General features: G+C 41.9%; 1 protein-coding gene across 1 annotated transcript; it reads right to left on the bottom strand.

Annotated features, from left to right (window-relative positions):
• Positions 1–8,376: 8,376 nt before the first annotated feature.
• Positions 8,377–11,031, bottom strand: LOC128647493 (guanine nucleotide-binding protein subunit alpha-11-like). Its single transcript, XM_053700278.1, has 2 exons — positions 10,009–11,031; positions 8,377–8,592 (listed from the first exon to the last, which is right to left on the bottom strand). The coding sequence occupies exons 1-2, from the start codon at positions 11,005–11,007 to the stop codon at positions 8,377–8,379; spliced, it is 1,215 nt and encodes a 404-aa protein (XP_053556253.1). The 5' UTR covers positions 11,008–11,031.
• Between the last annotated feature and the right edge of the window lie 3,024 nt (positions 11,032–14,055).

The following is a 14,055-nucleotide window of genomic DNA, read 5'->3' as shown; positions in this document are numbered from 1 at the left end:
ATTACATATCATATTCGGATGATATTGTGTATTCAATATTGAGTCCATTTTTCAACCACTCATATCTTCTACACCATTTTATCATTCACTTATTGATATCAGCCACTGGTATTTTTTTGTTTATATGGTTACATTTTCACATTATAATTTTTTGATAATTGTCCTTTCCTCCGCTTGTTATGTACATACTTAATTAGTGTTTTAACTTCATTTATATCCCAAAGGTGCTTTCTTCATTTTATTTTATTTTTTTCAGTATATTTAGTATATTTACCATATATATTGTTACATGTTGACTCATTAGTTAATATTGTTCTACTCAGACACTATTGGTCATTGTACCTTTTTGTATACCACCTGGAGCTAAGATAGTATCTCCTTTTTAGTTTTAATCTTATGCGCTGTAGTCAAAATCTCTTCTTGTTTGTCAATTTCTACTCTTTTACCTAGATGCTAAGAGTAACTAACCAGCATTTTTTTGGTTATTTAACTTTTACCTAAAGTCGCTACACTTTAGCGCAGTCCTTGAGTCCAAGTCTTGTACTTTGTTCTCTTTTTGCTCTTGTTTGTCATATATATATATATATATATATATATATATATATATATATATATAGGTATAGCTATATATTGTACCAAAATACCATCAGATATATGTAGAAATATTTATTTATGACTAAATAGAACATATTCTTCTATGTGAAGAATTTTGGAATGTAAATATTCATCTTTTCATGTCTGGTTAGGGCACTTGAGAATATGCCATCGGGTTTGCACGAGAGTGGGGTGTTACATTTTTCCAGGTTTTTTTCTCCATTGACTTTCATGGGGGACTACAAAGAATGCGCCCGCAATATTCTAAGTTCTGTTTTTTGCACTCATTGGGTTAGCGCACAAGCAAAAACAGTTTACTTTCAACTGACAGGCACAAAAGCTTACTTCTAGTGCAATTAACGCTTGAGCGGGAGCGTTAATTAGAGCTACACTTGTAATCTGGTACTATATTGGATATACACACTTAAGACCAGGAGTCCCACAGGATTGAATTTGGATCGGGACATTACACGTACTTATTTTGTGTGAATGTCAAATAAGTGTGCAGTGTTCTATAATGTTGGAAAGGAAGTTTACTGTTTTTGTGATCATACTTTATTTAACTTTGACAATTTCGTACATGTTTATACATGCACTTTTTTACGTATAGGAAGGGTCAATATTTTGAATTGTATGTACTATAAAATAAAATGAGAGTTGTGAAACATTCAGTCTATGAGTAAGCTCCACTAGGGGGCACAAAACGTGTCAGATTTATGCTCCTTGTCGATCTGTGTGTTTATTAATGTGGATCTAATAAAACCTTGATTTTTATTTTTGCAACTGGGAGTGCAGCATTTGTTTTCTTTTTTCAAATAAATCAATTGTCATCTTCATTCCTATAATATTATAAGCACCTGGTCAGACATGAAGTTTTCAGGAAATCCCTTATTGCCACTTGTCAGTGGTTAGGGCTTGATGATCAAATACGCGTAGCCATGGAAAAAAATCACACAGAATCTTTTGGGGGCTTTTTTAGCATTATATTGTACTGCAGGTATCTCGCCCTCACAGCCAGAACCCTGTATAGCGAGATAAAAGAAGTTGCACCCAGGTGGTAAATCGCCATAGTACAGGCTAACAATGGTATTGAGCTGGTTGTTTGTTCCTGTGAGTGCACTTTTCTCTGTATGTATTTAGTCTACCTATGGGAAAAAAGGGCAACCAGATGTGGACTCCTTGCTCAGTGTGTTTAGAGGAATATGGCTACAACTTACTGACGAGGCCCAACGATCGTCTGGGGTTGCTGTGTTCCTTGTTCAGAGAGGATTTGCCTGGTATTTCGGTGCTGGACTGACCGTAATAGATGGGATCAGACTGATATACTACAGGAAAGTTCTACTCTGTGAAAAGCAATACTGGGCTAAAAGAAGTTGAACCCAGGTGGTAAATCACCATAGAACAGGCTAACAATGGTATTGAGCTGGTTGTTCATTCCTGTGAGTGCACTTCTCTCTGTGTGTTTTAGTCTTCCTATGGGAAAAAGGGGCAACCAGACGTGGACTCCTTGCTCAGTGTGCTTAGAGGAATATCACCTTACTAACAAGGCTCAATGAAGGCTGAAACGATCATCTGGGGTTGCTGTGTTCCTTTCTCAGAGAGGATTTGCCTGGTATTTCAACTCACTGTCGATGCCCAATGAAGGCTGAAACGATTGTCTGGGGTTGCTGTGTTCCTTGTTCAGAGAGGATTTACCTGGTATTTCGCCGCTGGACTGACCGTAATAGGCGGGATCAGACTGATATACTACAGGAAAGTTCTACTCTGTGAAAAGCATTACTGAGCTAAAAGTAGTTGCACCCAGGTGGTAAATCACCATAGAACAGGCTAACAATGGTATTGAGCTGGTTGTTCGTTCCTGTGAGTGCACTTTTCTCTTTATGTATTTAGTCTCCCTATGGGAAAAAGGGACAACCAGACGTGAACTCCTTGCTCAGTGTGCTTAGAGGAATATCACCTTACTAACAAGGCTCAATGAGGGCTGAAACAATCATCTGGGGTTGCTGTGTTCCTTTCTCAGAGAGGATTTGCCTGGTATTTCAACTCACTGACGAGGCCCAATGAAGGCTGAAATGATTGTCTGGGGTTGCTGTGTTCCTTTCTCAGAGAGGATTTGCCTGGTATTTCGACGCTGGACCGTAATAGGCGGGATCAGACTGATATACTACAGGAAAGTTCTACTCTGTGAAAAGCATTACTGAGCTAAAAGAAGTTGCACCCAGGGTTTAAATCGCCATAGAACAGGCTAACAATGGTATTGAGCTGGTTGTTTGTTCCTGTGAGTGCTCTTCTCTCTGTATGTATTTAGATAATGTTGCCAGAGCAGGGAGCTTTAGATCATTGGGCCCTAAGTGTAGAATTAAAAAATCTGCACATAGCATAGAAAATCATTAGTACATAATTGTATATTGACTTTCACCAGGGTCATAATAAACATATACAACTAAAGAGAAGTACTCAAGCAGGAATGAACAATGGTTCAGTAGCTTGTTGTGCGCTGGGTCACCATCTGGGATCAGCTTTTTTTAGCCCAGTTGTGTTTTTCACAGATGAGAACTTTCCAGAAGTTTATCAGTCTGATCCTGTCTATAAAGACGGCCCAGCTCCAAAATACCAGGCAGTTGTCCTCTGAACAAAGAGCTTGGCAACCCCAGACAGCTATTTTGGCCTTCTGTTGGCCTCGTCAGTGAGGAGCATGCATATCCCTCTAGGCATATTGAGCAGGAAGTCTGCTCTGGTTTCCCTTAAAGGACCAGTCAACACAGTAGATTTGCATAATCAACAAATGCAAGATAACAAGACAATGCAATAGCACTTAGTCAAGTTATATCTTTTTCCACTCCCCCTGTACCAAGTGACAGCCATTAGCCAATCACAAATGCATACACGTACCATGTGACAGCCATCAACCATTCACAAATGCATACACACTTATTCTTGCACTTGCTCAGTAGGAGCTGGTGACTCAAAAAGTTTAAATATAAAAAGGCTGTGCACATTTTGTTAATAGTAGTAAATTGGAAAGTTGTTTAAAATGGCATGCTCTATCTGAATAATGAAAGTTTAATTTTGATTGAGTGTCCCTTTAAGGAGATTAGTCTGTGATTAGCTGATAACTGTCACATGATGCAGAGGGCAGGGAATTGGAAGGTACACACTAGAGATTAGAGACTAAGATGACATCTCCCATTTTCCATGAACAATTTAGTTTAAAAAAAAATATATGCTCAGTTAACAGAATAAACAAAAAATAAACTTATTAATATATATATGACAAAAAAGAACAAGTGAGTAGACCTTAAATCCTTAAGACTTCTAGGCCTCATCAAATGACAATAGCTTTTTCCCTAACCGACTGGGATCACCACACACACATACACACATACACATGTATATATACACACATACATATACACACACATACACATACAGTACAGTATATACACACACACACATACATAGAGCATACGGTTTTAAAAAACTTTCTGATTTACTTCTATTATCTATTTTGCTTCATTCTCTTGGTATCCTTTGTTGAAAAGCATATCTGGATAGGCTCAAGCGCTTGGAGCTACCTGCTGATTAATGGCTGAACTTGTATTCCCATTTTCTTTGGCTTACAAATGTGTTCAGCCAACTCCCAGGAGTGCATTGCTGCTTCTCAAATTAAAGATACAGGGGCCGATTTATTATTGCCCGGCAGACATGATACGCTGCAGCGTATCATGTCCGCCAGACATCGCTGAATGCGGACAGCATACGCTGTTTGCATTCAGCATTGCACAATCAGTTCTGGTGAACTGCTTGTGCAATGCCGCCCCCTAAAGATTTGGGGCCGCTAGCAGGGGGTGTCAATCAACCTGATCGTATATAGGATCGGGTTGATTGCTGTACACTGCTCAGCGGCGGCTAATACAGTTAAGGAGCAGCGGTCTTAAGACAACAGGGCGAGATGGCCCCATTCGGGCCATTATAAATCGGCCCCACAAAGAGAATGAAGCAAAATTGATAACAGAAGTAAATTGGAAAGTTTTTTTTAAAAATGTATAATCTATCTGAATTATGAAAGAAAAATTGTGGGTTCCATGTCCCTTTAAGAGTTCACTATTTTTTGTGAAGACTTTACAGGACAGCTTGGTAAAATACTGGACTCTCAGATTGAATACTGGCCACCTGTCAGCCTTAAAAATGAAAAAACTATATACGAAGAGTTCAGGAATCTAGTGCTTACAGATGATTTAGCCTGATATTGTTTTCTAATAAAGAACTGTTCATGTGTAAGAAAATGAAAACGGCATGTAGCATTAATGCAATCAGCTGTTTAAATCAGCATGGCCTGAGGGGAATACCAACGGTGGGGCACTGGCGGCATAACTGGTTTCACAACTAAAAGGTTTTTCAGCCTGTTTTATCTCAGTCATCCTTTATTGTTCTATGAGACGCCTGACAAACAACTCAGCTTCCAAAATGTCCTGCACAAGACTTACTGACCTTACTCTTAAAGGGACATGAAACCAAAACATTTTCTTTTATAATTCAGATAGAGCATGGTATTTTAAACAAGTTTCTAATTTACTTCTATTATTACATTTTCTTAGTTCTCTTGGTATCTATTGTTGAAAAATAGGGATGTAAGCTCAGGAGCATGCACATGTTTGGGGCACTATTTGGCAGCAGTTTTGCAAGAATGTTATCCATTTGCAAGAGCACTAGAGGGCAGCAATATTTCCTACCATGTAGTGCTCACTGCACCTACCTAGGTATCTCTTCAACAAAGAATATCATGGGAACAAAGCAATTTTGATAATAGTAGTAAATTGGAAAGTTTTTAAAATTGTATGTTCTATCTGAATCACAAAAGAAAATGTTTGCGATTCATATCCCTTTTAATGGGGCATTTTTTATAGATGACTACTATTATATATATATATATAATGTCCAATAGAAAAACTTGCAGTTCAGTCGTTGTCACAAGAGGAGACAAGGTTTTGTCAGCAGTGCTGGAACTTCATACAAGCCCTGTGTGGGACTCATTTGAGTCACTTGCTTGAGGCTATTTATCAAGCCGTCACCCACAAATACACTGGAATTCCGCAGCATATCTGTGGCGAGCCTGATTCGCCTTAGTGTCAGGGTGCCAGGAATCAGACTGAGACGAGAAGTGCAAAAATAATCACACCTTTTATTAATAGCAAAAAATAATAAAAAGTCCACAAGTCAAATAACAAGCCAGGAGTCAAAACCAGAGCTGGTAGTCAGACGAGCCGAGTCAGGAGTCAAAGCAAATAGTCAGACAAGCCGGAATCAGCAACAAGGAAAACAGCAGAGACAGGAACAAGCCAGGGATCAGGAACCAGGAAGGACGTCAGGCAGCCAGGTAATAAACATGAACTCTCACAAACAGGTCAGAGACAATGCAAAGGCAAAGCATACTGAACAGAGGCCCTTTAAATAATAAGTGATGACATCACAATTCTGAGACTGCATCCTGTCTCATATGGCTGATGCACACCAGTCTGGCCATAAAATGAAGTGCAGGAAATGAGCAGCAGCCCCCACAATGCACCATAGTCAGGAAGAGAGGTGAGTAAAATGGCTGCCAGCAGCACATGGCAAACAAACAAGGAAAAAACCCTGACACTTAGTTATCAAACCCTACAGACCGGCAAAAGTAGAATTTAGTGACGTAACATACGATCCGCCGGACTCAGTCCGACACAGATCGATGCTTACGTCACTACAGATGTTCCGAACGCAAGTTCGGCACAATCTGACTACTTTTGGAAGTTATCAAATTCCTACTAGGTACGCTCGGCACTATTCAGGCCCAGCGTACCTGGTTTTCAATCCGCCGCCCTGGAGGCAGCGGATGCCATAGGAATCAATGGGAGTCAAAAAGCAGCGAGAGCTTATGTTCGCTGCTGCCCGATATCCCATTGATTCCTATAGGAACGTCTACACCTAACACACTAATCTGCCCCCCTACACCGCCGCCACCTACATTATACTTATTAACCCCTAATCTGCCGCCCCGACACCACCCCCACCTAAATAAAACTTATTAACCCCTATCCCGCCGCTCCCGGACCCCGCCGCAACTAAAACTTATTAACCCCTAAACCGCCGCTCCCGGAGCCCACCGCCACCTACATTATACTTATTAACCCCTAATCTTCCACCCCCTACAGCAAAGACAAAATGGATGTTTTCAGTGTCTGTGGCGCAGGTGAAATGAGAGTAGATAATCTTGTCGCTGTCAGGATTCAGGTCTACAAACATCTTCAAGATGAACTCCCGGGCCGTTGTGGCATCCCTCTGAGGACCATCAAACTCTGGAAAGTAGTCTACAAGGTGGGAGTACATGATCTTATCCTCCAGCAGGTCCTTTTTGTTTAGAAAGAGGATAACAGGAATTCTGAATCACAAAAGAAAATGTTTGCGATTCATATCCCTTTTAATGGGGCATTTTTTATAGATGACTACTATTATATATATATATATAATGTCCAATAGAAAAACTTGCAGTTCAGTCGTTGTCACAAGAGGAGACAAGGTTTTGTCAGCAGTGCTGGAACTTCATACAAGCCCTGTGTGGGACTCATTTGAGTCACTTGCTTGAGGCTATTTATCAAGCCGTCACCCACAAATACACTGGAATTCCGCAGCATATCTGTGGCGAGCCTGATTCGCCTTAGTGTCAGGGTGCCAGGAATCAGACTGAGACGAGAAGTGCAAAAATAATCACACCTTTTATTAATAGCAAAAAATAATAAAAAGTCCACAAGTCAAATAACAAGCCAGGAGTCAAAACCAGAGCTGGTAGTCAGACGAGCCGAGTCAGAAGTCAAAGCGAATAGTCAGACAAGCCGGAATCAGCAACAAGGAAAACAGCAGAGACAGGAACAAGCCAGGGATCAGGAACCAGGAAGGACGTCAGGCAGCCAGGTAATAAACATGAACTCTCACAAACAGGTCAGAGACAAGGCAAAGCATACTGAACAGAGGCCCTTTAAATAATAAGTGATGACATCACAATTCTGAGACTGCATCCTGTCTCATATGGATGATGCACACCAGTCTGGCCATAAAATGAAGTGCAGGAAATAAGCAGCAGCCCCCACAATGCACCATAGTCAGGAAGAGAGGTGAGTAAAATGGCTGCCAGCAGCACATGGCAAACAAACAAGGAAAAAACCCTGACACTTAGTTATCAAACCCTACAGATCGGCAAAAGTAGAATTTAGTGACGTAACATACGATCCGCCGGACTCAGTCCGACACAGATCGATGCTTACGTCACTACAGATGTTCCGAACGCAAGTTCGGCACAATCTGACTACTTTTGGAAGTTATCAAATTCCTACTAGGTACGCTCGGCACTATTCCGGCCCAGCGTACCTGGTTTTCAATCCGCCGCCCTGGAGGCAGCGGATGCCATAGGAATCAATGGGAGTCAAAAAGCAGCGAGAGCTTATGTTCGCTGCTGCCCGATATCCCATTGATTCCTATAGGAACGTCTACACCTAACACACTAATCTGCCCCCCTACACCGCCGCCACCTACATTATACTTATTAACCCCTAATCTGCCGCCCCGACACCACCCTCACCTAAATAAAAACTTATTAACCCCTATCCCGCCGCTCCCGGACCCCGCCGCAACTAAATAAAACTTATGAACCCCTATCCCGCCGTTCCCGGACCCCGCCGCAACTAAAACTTATTAACCCCTAAACTGCCGCTCCCGGAGCCCACCGCCACCTACATTATACTTATTAACCCCTTATCTTCCACCCCCTACAGCAAAGACAAAGCGGATGTTTTCAGTGTCTGGGGCGCAGGTGAAATGAGAGTAGATAATCTTGTCGCTGTCAGGATTCAGGTCTACAAACATCTTCAAGATGAACTCCCGGGCCGTTGTGGCATCCCTCTGAGGACCATCAAACTCTGGAAAGTAGTCTACAAGGTGGGAGTACATGATCTTATCCTCCAGCAGGTCCTTTTTGTTTAGAAAGAGGATAACAGGAATTCTGAATCACAAAAGAAAATGTTTGCGATTCATATCCCTTTTAATGGGGCATTTTTTATAGATGACTACTATTATATATATATATATAATGTCCAATAGAAAAACTTGCAGTTCAGTCGTTGTCACAAGAGGAGACAAGGTTTTGTCAGCAGTGCTGGAACTTCATACAAGCCCTGTGTGGGACTCATTTGAGTCACTTGCTTGAGGCTATTTATCAAGCCGTCACCCACAAATACACTGGAATTCCGCAGCATATCTGTGGCGAGCCTGATTCGCCTTAGTGTCAGGGTGCCAGGAATCAGACTGAGACGAGAAGTGCAAAAATAATCACACCTTTTATTAATAGCAAAAAATAATAAAAAGTCCACAAGTCAAATAACAAGCCAGGAGTCAAAACCAGAGCTGGTAGTCAGACGAGCCGAGTCAGAAGTCAAAGCGAATAGTCAGACAAGCCGGAATCAGCAACAAGGAAAACAGCAGAGACAGGAACAAGCCAGGGATCAGGAACCAGGAAGGACGTCAGGCAGCCAGGTAATAAACATGAACTCTCACAAACAGGTCAGAGACAAGGCAAAGCATACTGAACAGAGGCCCTTTAAATAATAAGTGATGACATCACAATTCTGAGACTGCATCCTGTCTCATATGGATGATGCACACCAGTCTGGCCATAAAATGAAGTGCAGGAAATAAGCAGCAGCCCCCACAATGCACCATAGTCAGGAAGAGAGGTGAGTAAAATGGCTGCCAGCAGCACATGGCAAACAAACAAGGAAAAAACCCTGACACTTAGTTATCAAACCCTACAGATCGGCAAAAGTAGAATTTAGTGACGTAACATACGATCCGCCGGACTCAGTCCGACACAGATCGATGCTTACGTCACTACAGATGTTCCGAACGCAAGTTCGGCACAATCTGACTACTTTTGGAAGTTATCAAATTCCTACTAGGTACGCTCGGCACTATTCCGGCCCAGCGTACCTGGTTTTCAATCCGCCGCCCTGGAGGCAGCGGATGCCATAGGAATCAATGGGAGTCAAAAAGCAGCGAGAGCTTATGTTCGCTGCTGCCCGATATCCCATTGATTCCTATAGGAACGTCTACACCTAACACACTAATCTGCCCCCCTACACCGCCGCCACCTACATTATACTTATTAACCCCTAATCTGCCGCCCCGACACCACCCTCACCTAAATAAAAACTTATTAACCCCTATCCCGCCGCTCCCGGACCCCGCCGCAACTAAATAAAACTTATGAACCCCTATCCCGCCGTTCCCGGACCCCGCCGCAACTAAAACTTATTAACCCCTAAACTGCCGCTCCCGGAGCCCACCGCCACCTACATTATACTTATTAACCCCTAATCTTCCACCCCCTACAGCAAAGACAAAGCGGATGTTTTCAGTGTCTGTGGCGCAGGTGAAATGAGAGTAGATAATCTTGTCGCTGTCAGGATTCAGGTCTACAAACATCTTCAAGATGAACTCCCGGGCCGTTGTGGCATCCCTCTGAGGACCATCAAACTCTGGAAAGTAGTCTACAAGGTGGGAGTACATGATCTTATCCTCCAGCAGGTCCTTTTTGTTTAGAAAGAGGATAACAGAGGAATTCTGAAACCAGGGGTACGTGATGATGGTTCTAAACAAGGCTTTGCTCTCCTCCATGCGGTTCTCATTATCAGACTCAACAAGAACCTGGTCGTATTCACTAAGCGCTACAAGGAACATGATTGATGTGACATTCTCAAAACAGTGAATCCATTTTCTTCTCTCTGATCTCTGACCCCCAACATCCACCATTCTGAAGATTATGTTCTCCAGGTCAAAAGGATATTCTATGATACCCGTGGTTGGCACTATGACACGCAGCACATCCTGTTGCGTGGGCAGGTAACCCGGAATGGCAATACGGTCAACATCGGAGAGGTAATACTTGGTGGAGTCTGATAGTTGGTATTCCCTCCGCCGGTCATAGCACTCCTGGATCCCTGGGTCATTCCACAGGTTTATAATGGCAGTCACATATGGCTGTTCGAAGGAGCAAATTTTTTCTACATCAACTTCACGCACCAGCAGGGCATTGGCCTTATTTTGCTCAAACTTGTAAAGAATTTTTAATGTCTCCATGGCTCGAATCATGGACTGCATGGAAGTGAAGATATTCTGATCTTCCTCTGAATAACCCGAGCCATCAATTATCCTCATCTGTTTGATAAAAGTGCTTTTCCCACTTTCTCCTGTACCGAGAAGCAGCAATTTGAGCTCCCGTCTTGCGTCTCTTTTATCTCTCTTCAGTTGCTTTTCGATTTCAGCGTTGATTCTCTTGGACTCCTTCACCTCCTCACTCAGGCAGCAGGCCATCATGGAGTCCAGAGTCATCCCTTCCCCCGGCACCGTGGCCCGCACCGGGGGCCTCTCCCACCCGGGAGGGGAGACACTGACCACCTCAGTCTCTCAGCGCTTTCCTTAGATCATTGTTTTTAATTGTATTCAATTGTATTTAGTTTACTTAATTTATTTAAATATAGTGTAGTTAGGTGTAATTGTAACTTAGGTTAGGTTTCATTTTACAGGTATATTTGTATTTATTTTAACTAGGAAGTTATTTAATTGTTAATAACTATTTAATAACTATTCTACCTAGTTAAAATAAATACAAACCTACCTGTAAAATAAAAATAAATCCTAAGATAGCTACAATGTAACTATTAGTTATATTGTAGCTATCTTAGGGTTTATTTTATAGGTAAGTATTTAGTTTTAAATAATAATAATTTATTTATATTTAAGTTAGGGGGTGTTAGGGTTAGTGTTAGACTTAGGTTTAGAGGTTAATACATTTAATATATTGGCGGCGGTGTAGGGGGGGCAGATTAGGGGTTAATAAATATAATGTAGGTGGCGGCAGTGTAGGAGGGGCAGATTAGGGGTTAATAAATATAATGTAGGTGGCGGTGGTCTCCGGGAGCGGCGGTTTAGGGGTTAAACACCTTATCTAGTTGCGGCGGGGTCTGGGAGCGGCAGGATAGGGGTTAATAACTTTATGTAGGTGGCGGCGGTATAGGGGGCGGAAGATTAGGGGTTAATATGTATAATGTAAGTGGCGGTGGGCTCCGGGAGCGGCGGTTTAGGGGTTAATACATTTATTAGAGTTGTGGTGGGCTCCGGTAGTGGTGGTTTAGGGGTTAATAACTTTATTTAGTTGCGGCGGGGTCCGGGAGCGGCGGTTTAGGGGTTAATACATTCATTAGAGTTGCGGCGGGGTCCGGGAGCGGCGGTATAGGGGGTAAACAGTATAGTATAGTGTGGGTGTTTAGTGACAGGGTACCAAGAAAGCTGGAAAAAAAGCCGAAGAGCAGCGAGACCAATGACTGTTAGTTAACAACAGTCCACTGCTCATCGCACCGTACTTGGTGCGCGGCTTTTTGACAGCTTTTTTGGTAACTTTGGAGAACGTATTCAGGTCCGCGGCCGCAATGTTAGGCGATCTTAGGAGAGCGTATTGGTGCCGTCGAATGCAAGAAAGTCGACGGCTTGATAAGTAGGGGCCCAAGAGCAGTGTTTTCTCGTGATGTAGGTTGTTGATAACTTTTTTGTACATTGTGAAATTGGGAGTTCATGTATGGTTATTGCATCTCAAACCCCCACTCTTGTTTAAACAATATGGCATTTATGTATAGAATGGGTGGTTGGAATGGAACTAAATCTGTGCTCTAATTTCAGAGCTAAATCAATGGAGCGGTTTGTATGCATTATGTGACATAAATAAACTATCATCCAGATCTAACCCAAGGTGATAAGTTATTGAGCCGACTGATATGAGCTTGTGAGCAGTTGACCGATAGATCCTGAAAAATGCTGGACCCTACCAGACATACACCTCACTAGTTAAACTATGATTGGTGCAGGGAAGACAAGCCCCTAACCGATCAGGTAATAGAAACAACAGATATATCACTAGGCTGTAAATGAACTTGTTGATTGCGCGATAGAGAGCGTAAGAATGGCTACTATGTTTATAACACATAGTCATGCTTAGCATACACGTTAACAATACACTGAAGGGGAGATTTTGTTAAATCTAATATGAGTTTGATCACGTGAAAGCCACAACTCATTTTTCTGTAACGAGTATGCGAGTACTTGATTGATATTTTTAAAGGAACGTTTGCCTCAGTCAGGCATACCACTCACAAGTATGTTGGGCGTGATTGGTTTAGGGAAAACAAGCCCCCAACCAATTGGGTAACAGGAATTATGGGACTAAAAGTGGGTGTATAGTCCGGATGTGCAGCAGCTTCTGGGGCAGTTATATCACCATATAAGTATCTGTGATTAAAAAAAGAGATGTTGAACAATTCACTGCTATAAAAACTTAGGTAAACCACCCTTGAGATTGCATATGCTGTTACCTGTCCCTAAAGTTTATTTACAAGTACGTTCTGGGATGAGGTTTAATATGTTCAAGAACGATATTGAAGATTATTCTCTTTTCAGCTATGTTTAAACTAAAACACATATGACATTAAATACATGATTGGTATGGGTGAACTGATACAATTATGCCTTTGTGAATAGTGAGGTTGTGAATACAACTATAATACTATGTGTCTTGTATTAGGACCAATGAAGAGTGATCAGCTGTTAACACTTGAATTAGAATCACTGTGCTAAAAAGGAATGTGAATGGTTTAAACTGGATTTAAAATTCTATTGGCTGGAAAAATGGTGACTAGCTTGGATAGGCTGGAGTAACCTATTTAAACTGTGATCTACCACAACTAGTTTGCCTTTGTCAAAGCTTCAGTGCGAAACATGTGTCAGGCACCTATAGGCAGGGTTTGGTCCTGATTGAGGACATCTGTATGCCTATTTGGTAATATGGTTTTGTGAAACAAATGCTATGTTTTTTTTTACCCAGGCTAGTACGGAAAAACCCAGCTTTCTTAACTAATTGCTCTGGTAGTTACACATGAGCTTAGCAGTTCGCCCTCCCATTATGCTCCTGATAAGAGGCTTATGAGTCACCGGTAGACCATAGAAAGGGATCTTTTTGTATTTGTGTAACACAGATCAATGGGGATAATTACCCACTTTGTACTGGACTGAGGTTAACAGGATTATAGTCCTATAAGGATTTACTTGTATCTGACCATACCTGCCTATCACCTAGATTACGAGTTTTGAGCGCTATAGGGAAAGTAAAGAACGCAACAAAAGATATGTTATTTAATCCTCTATAGCGCTGCCATTACAAGTTTACAAAAACCCGGCTTGCGCGGGTGATATGGAGATTTTGAGCTCCATACAGCACCAAAAACAAGAGCTGATTTGATGTGCTTGTGCACGCTTTCTCCATAGATATCAATGGGGAGAGCTGGCAAAAAAAAAAGGAATGCAAGGGATGCCATCTTGAATCGCGTCCCT

The sequence above is a fragment of the Bombina bombina genome, chromosome 2 (assembly GCF_027579735.1).
Source record: "Bombina bombina isolate aBomBom1 chromosome 2, aBomBom1.pri, whole genome shotgun sequence".
Classification (NCBI taxonomy): Eukaryota; Metazoa; Chordata; class Amphibia; order Anura; family Bombinatoridae; genus Bombina; species Bombina bombina.
This window is presented reverse-complemented; position numbering and strand designations above follow the sequence as displayed.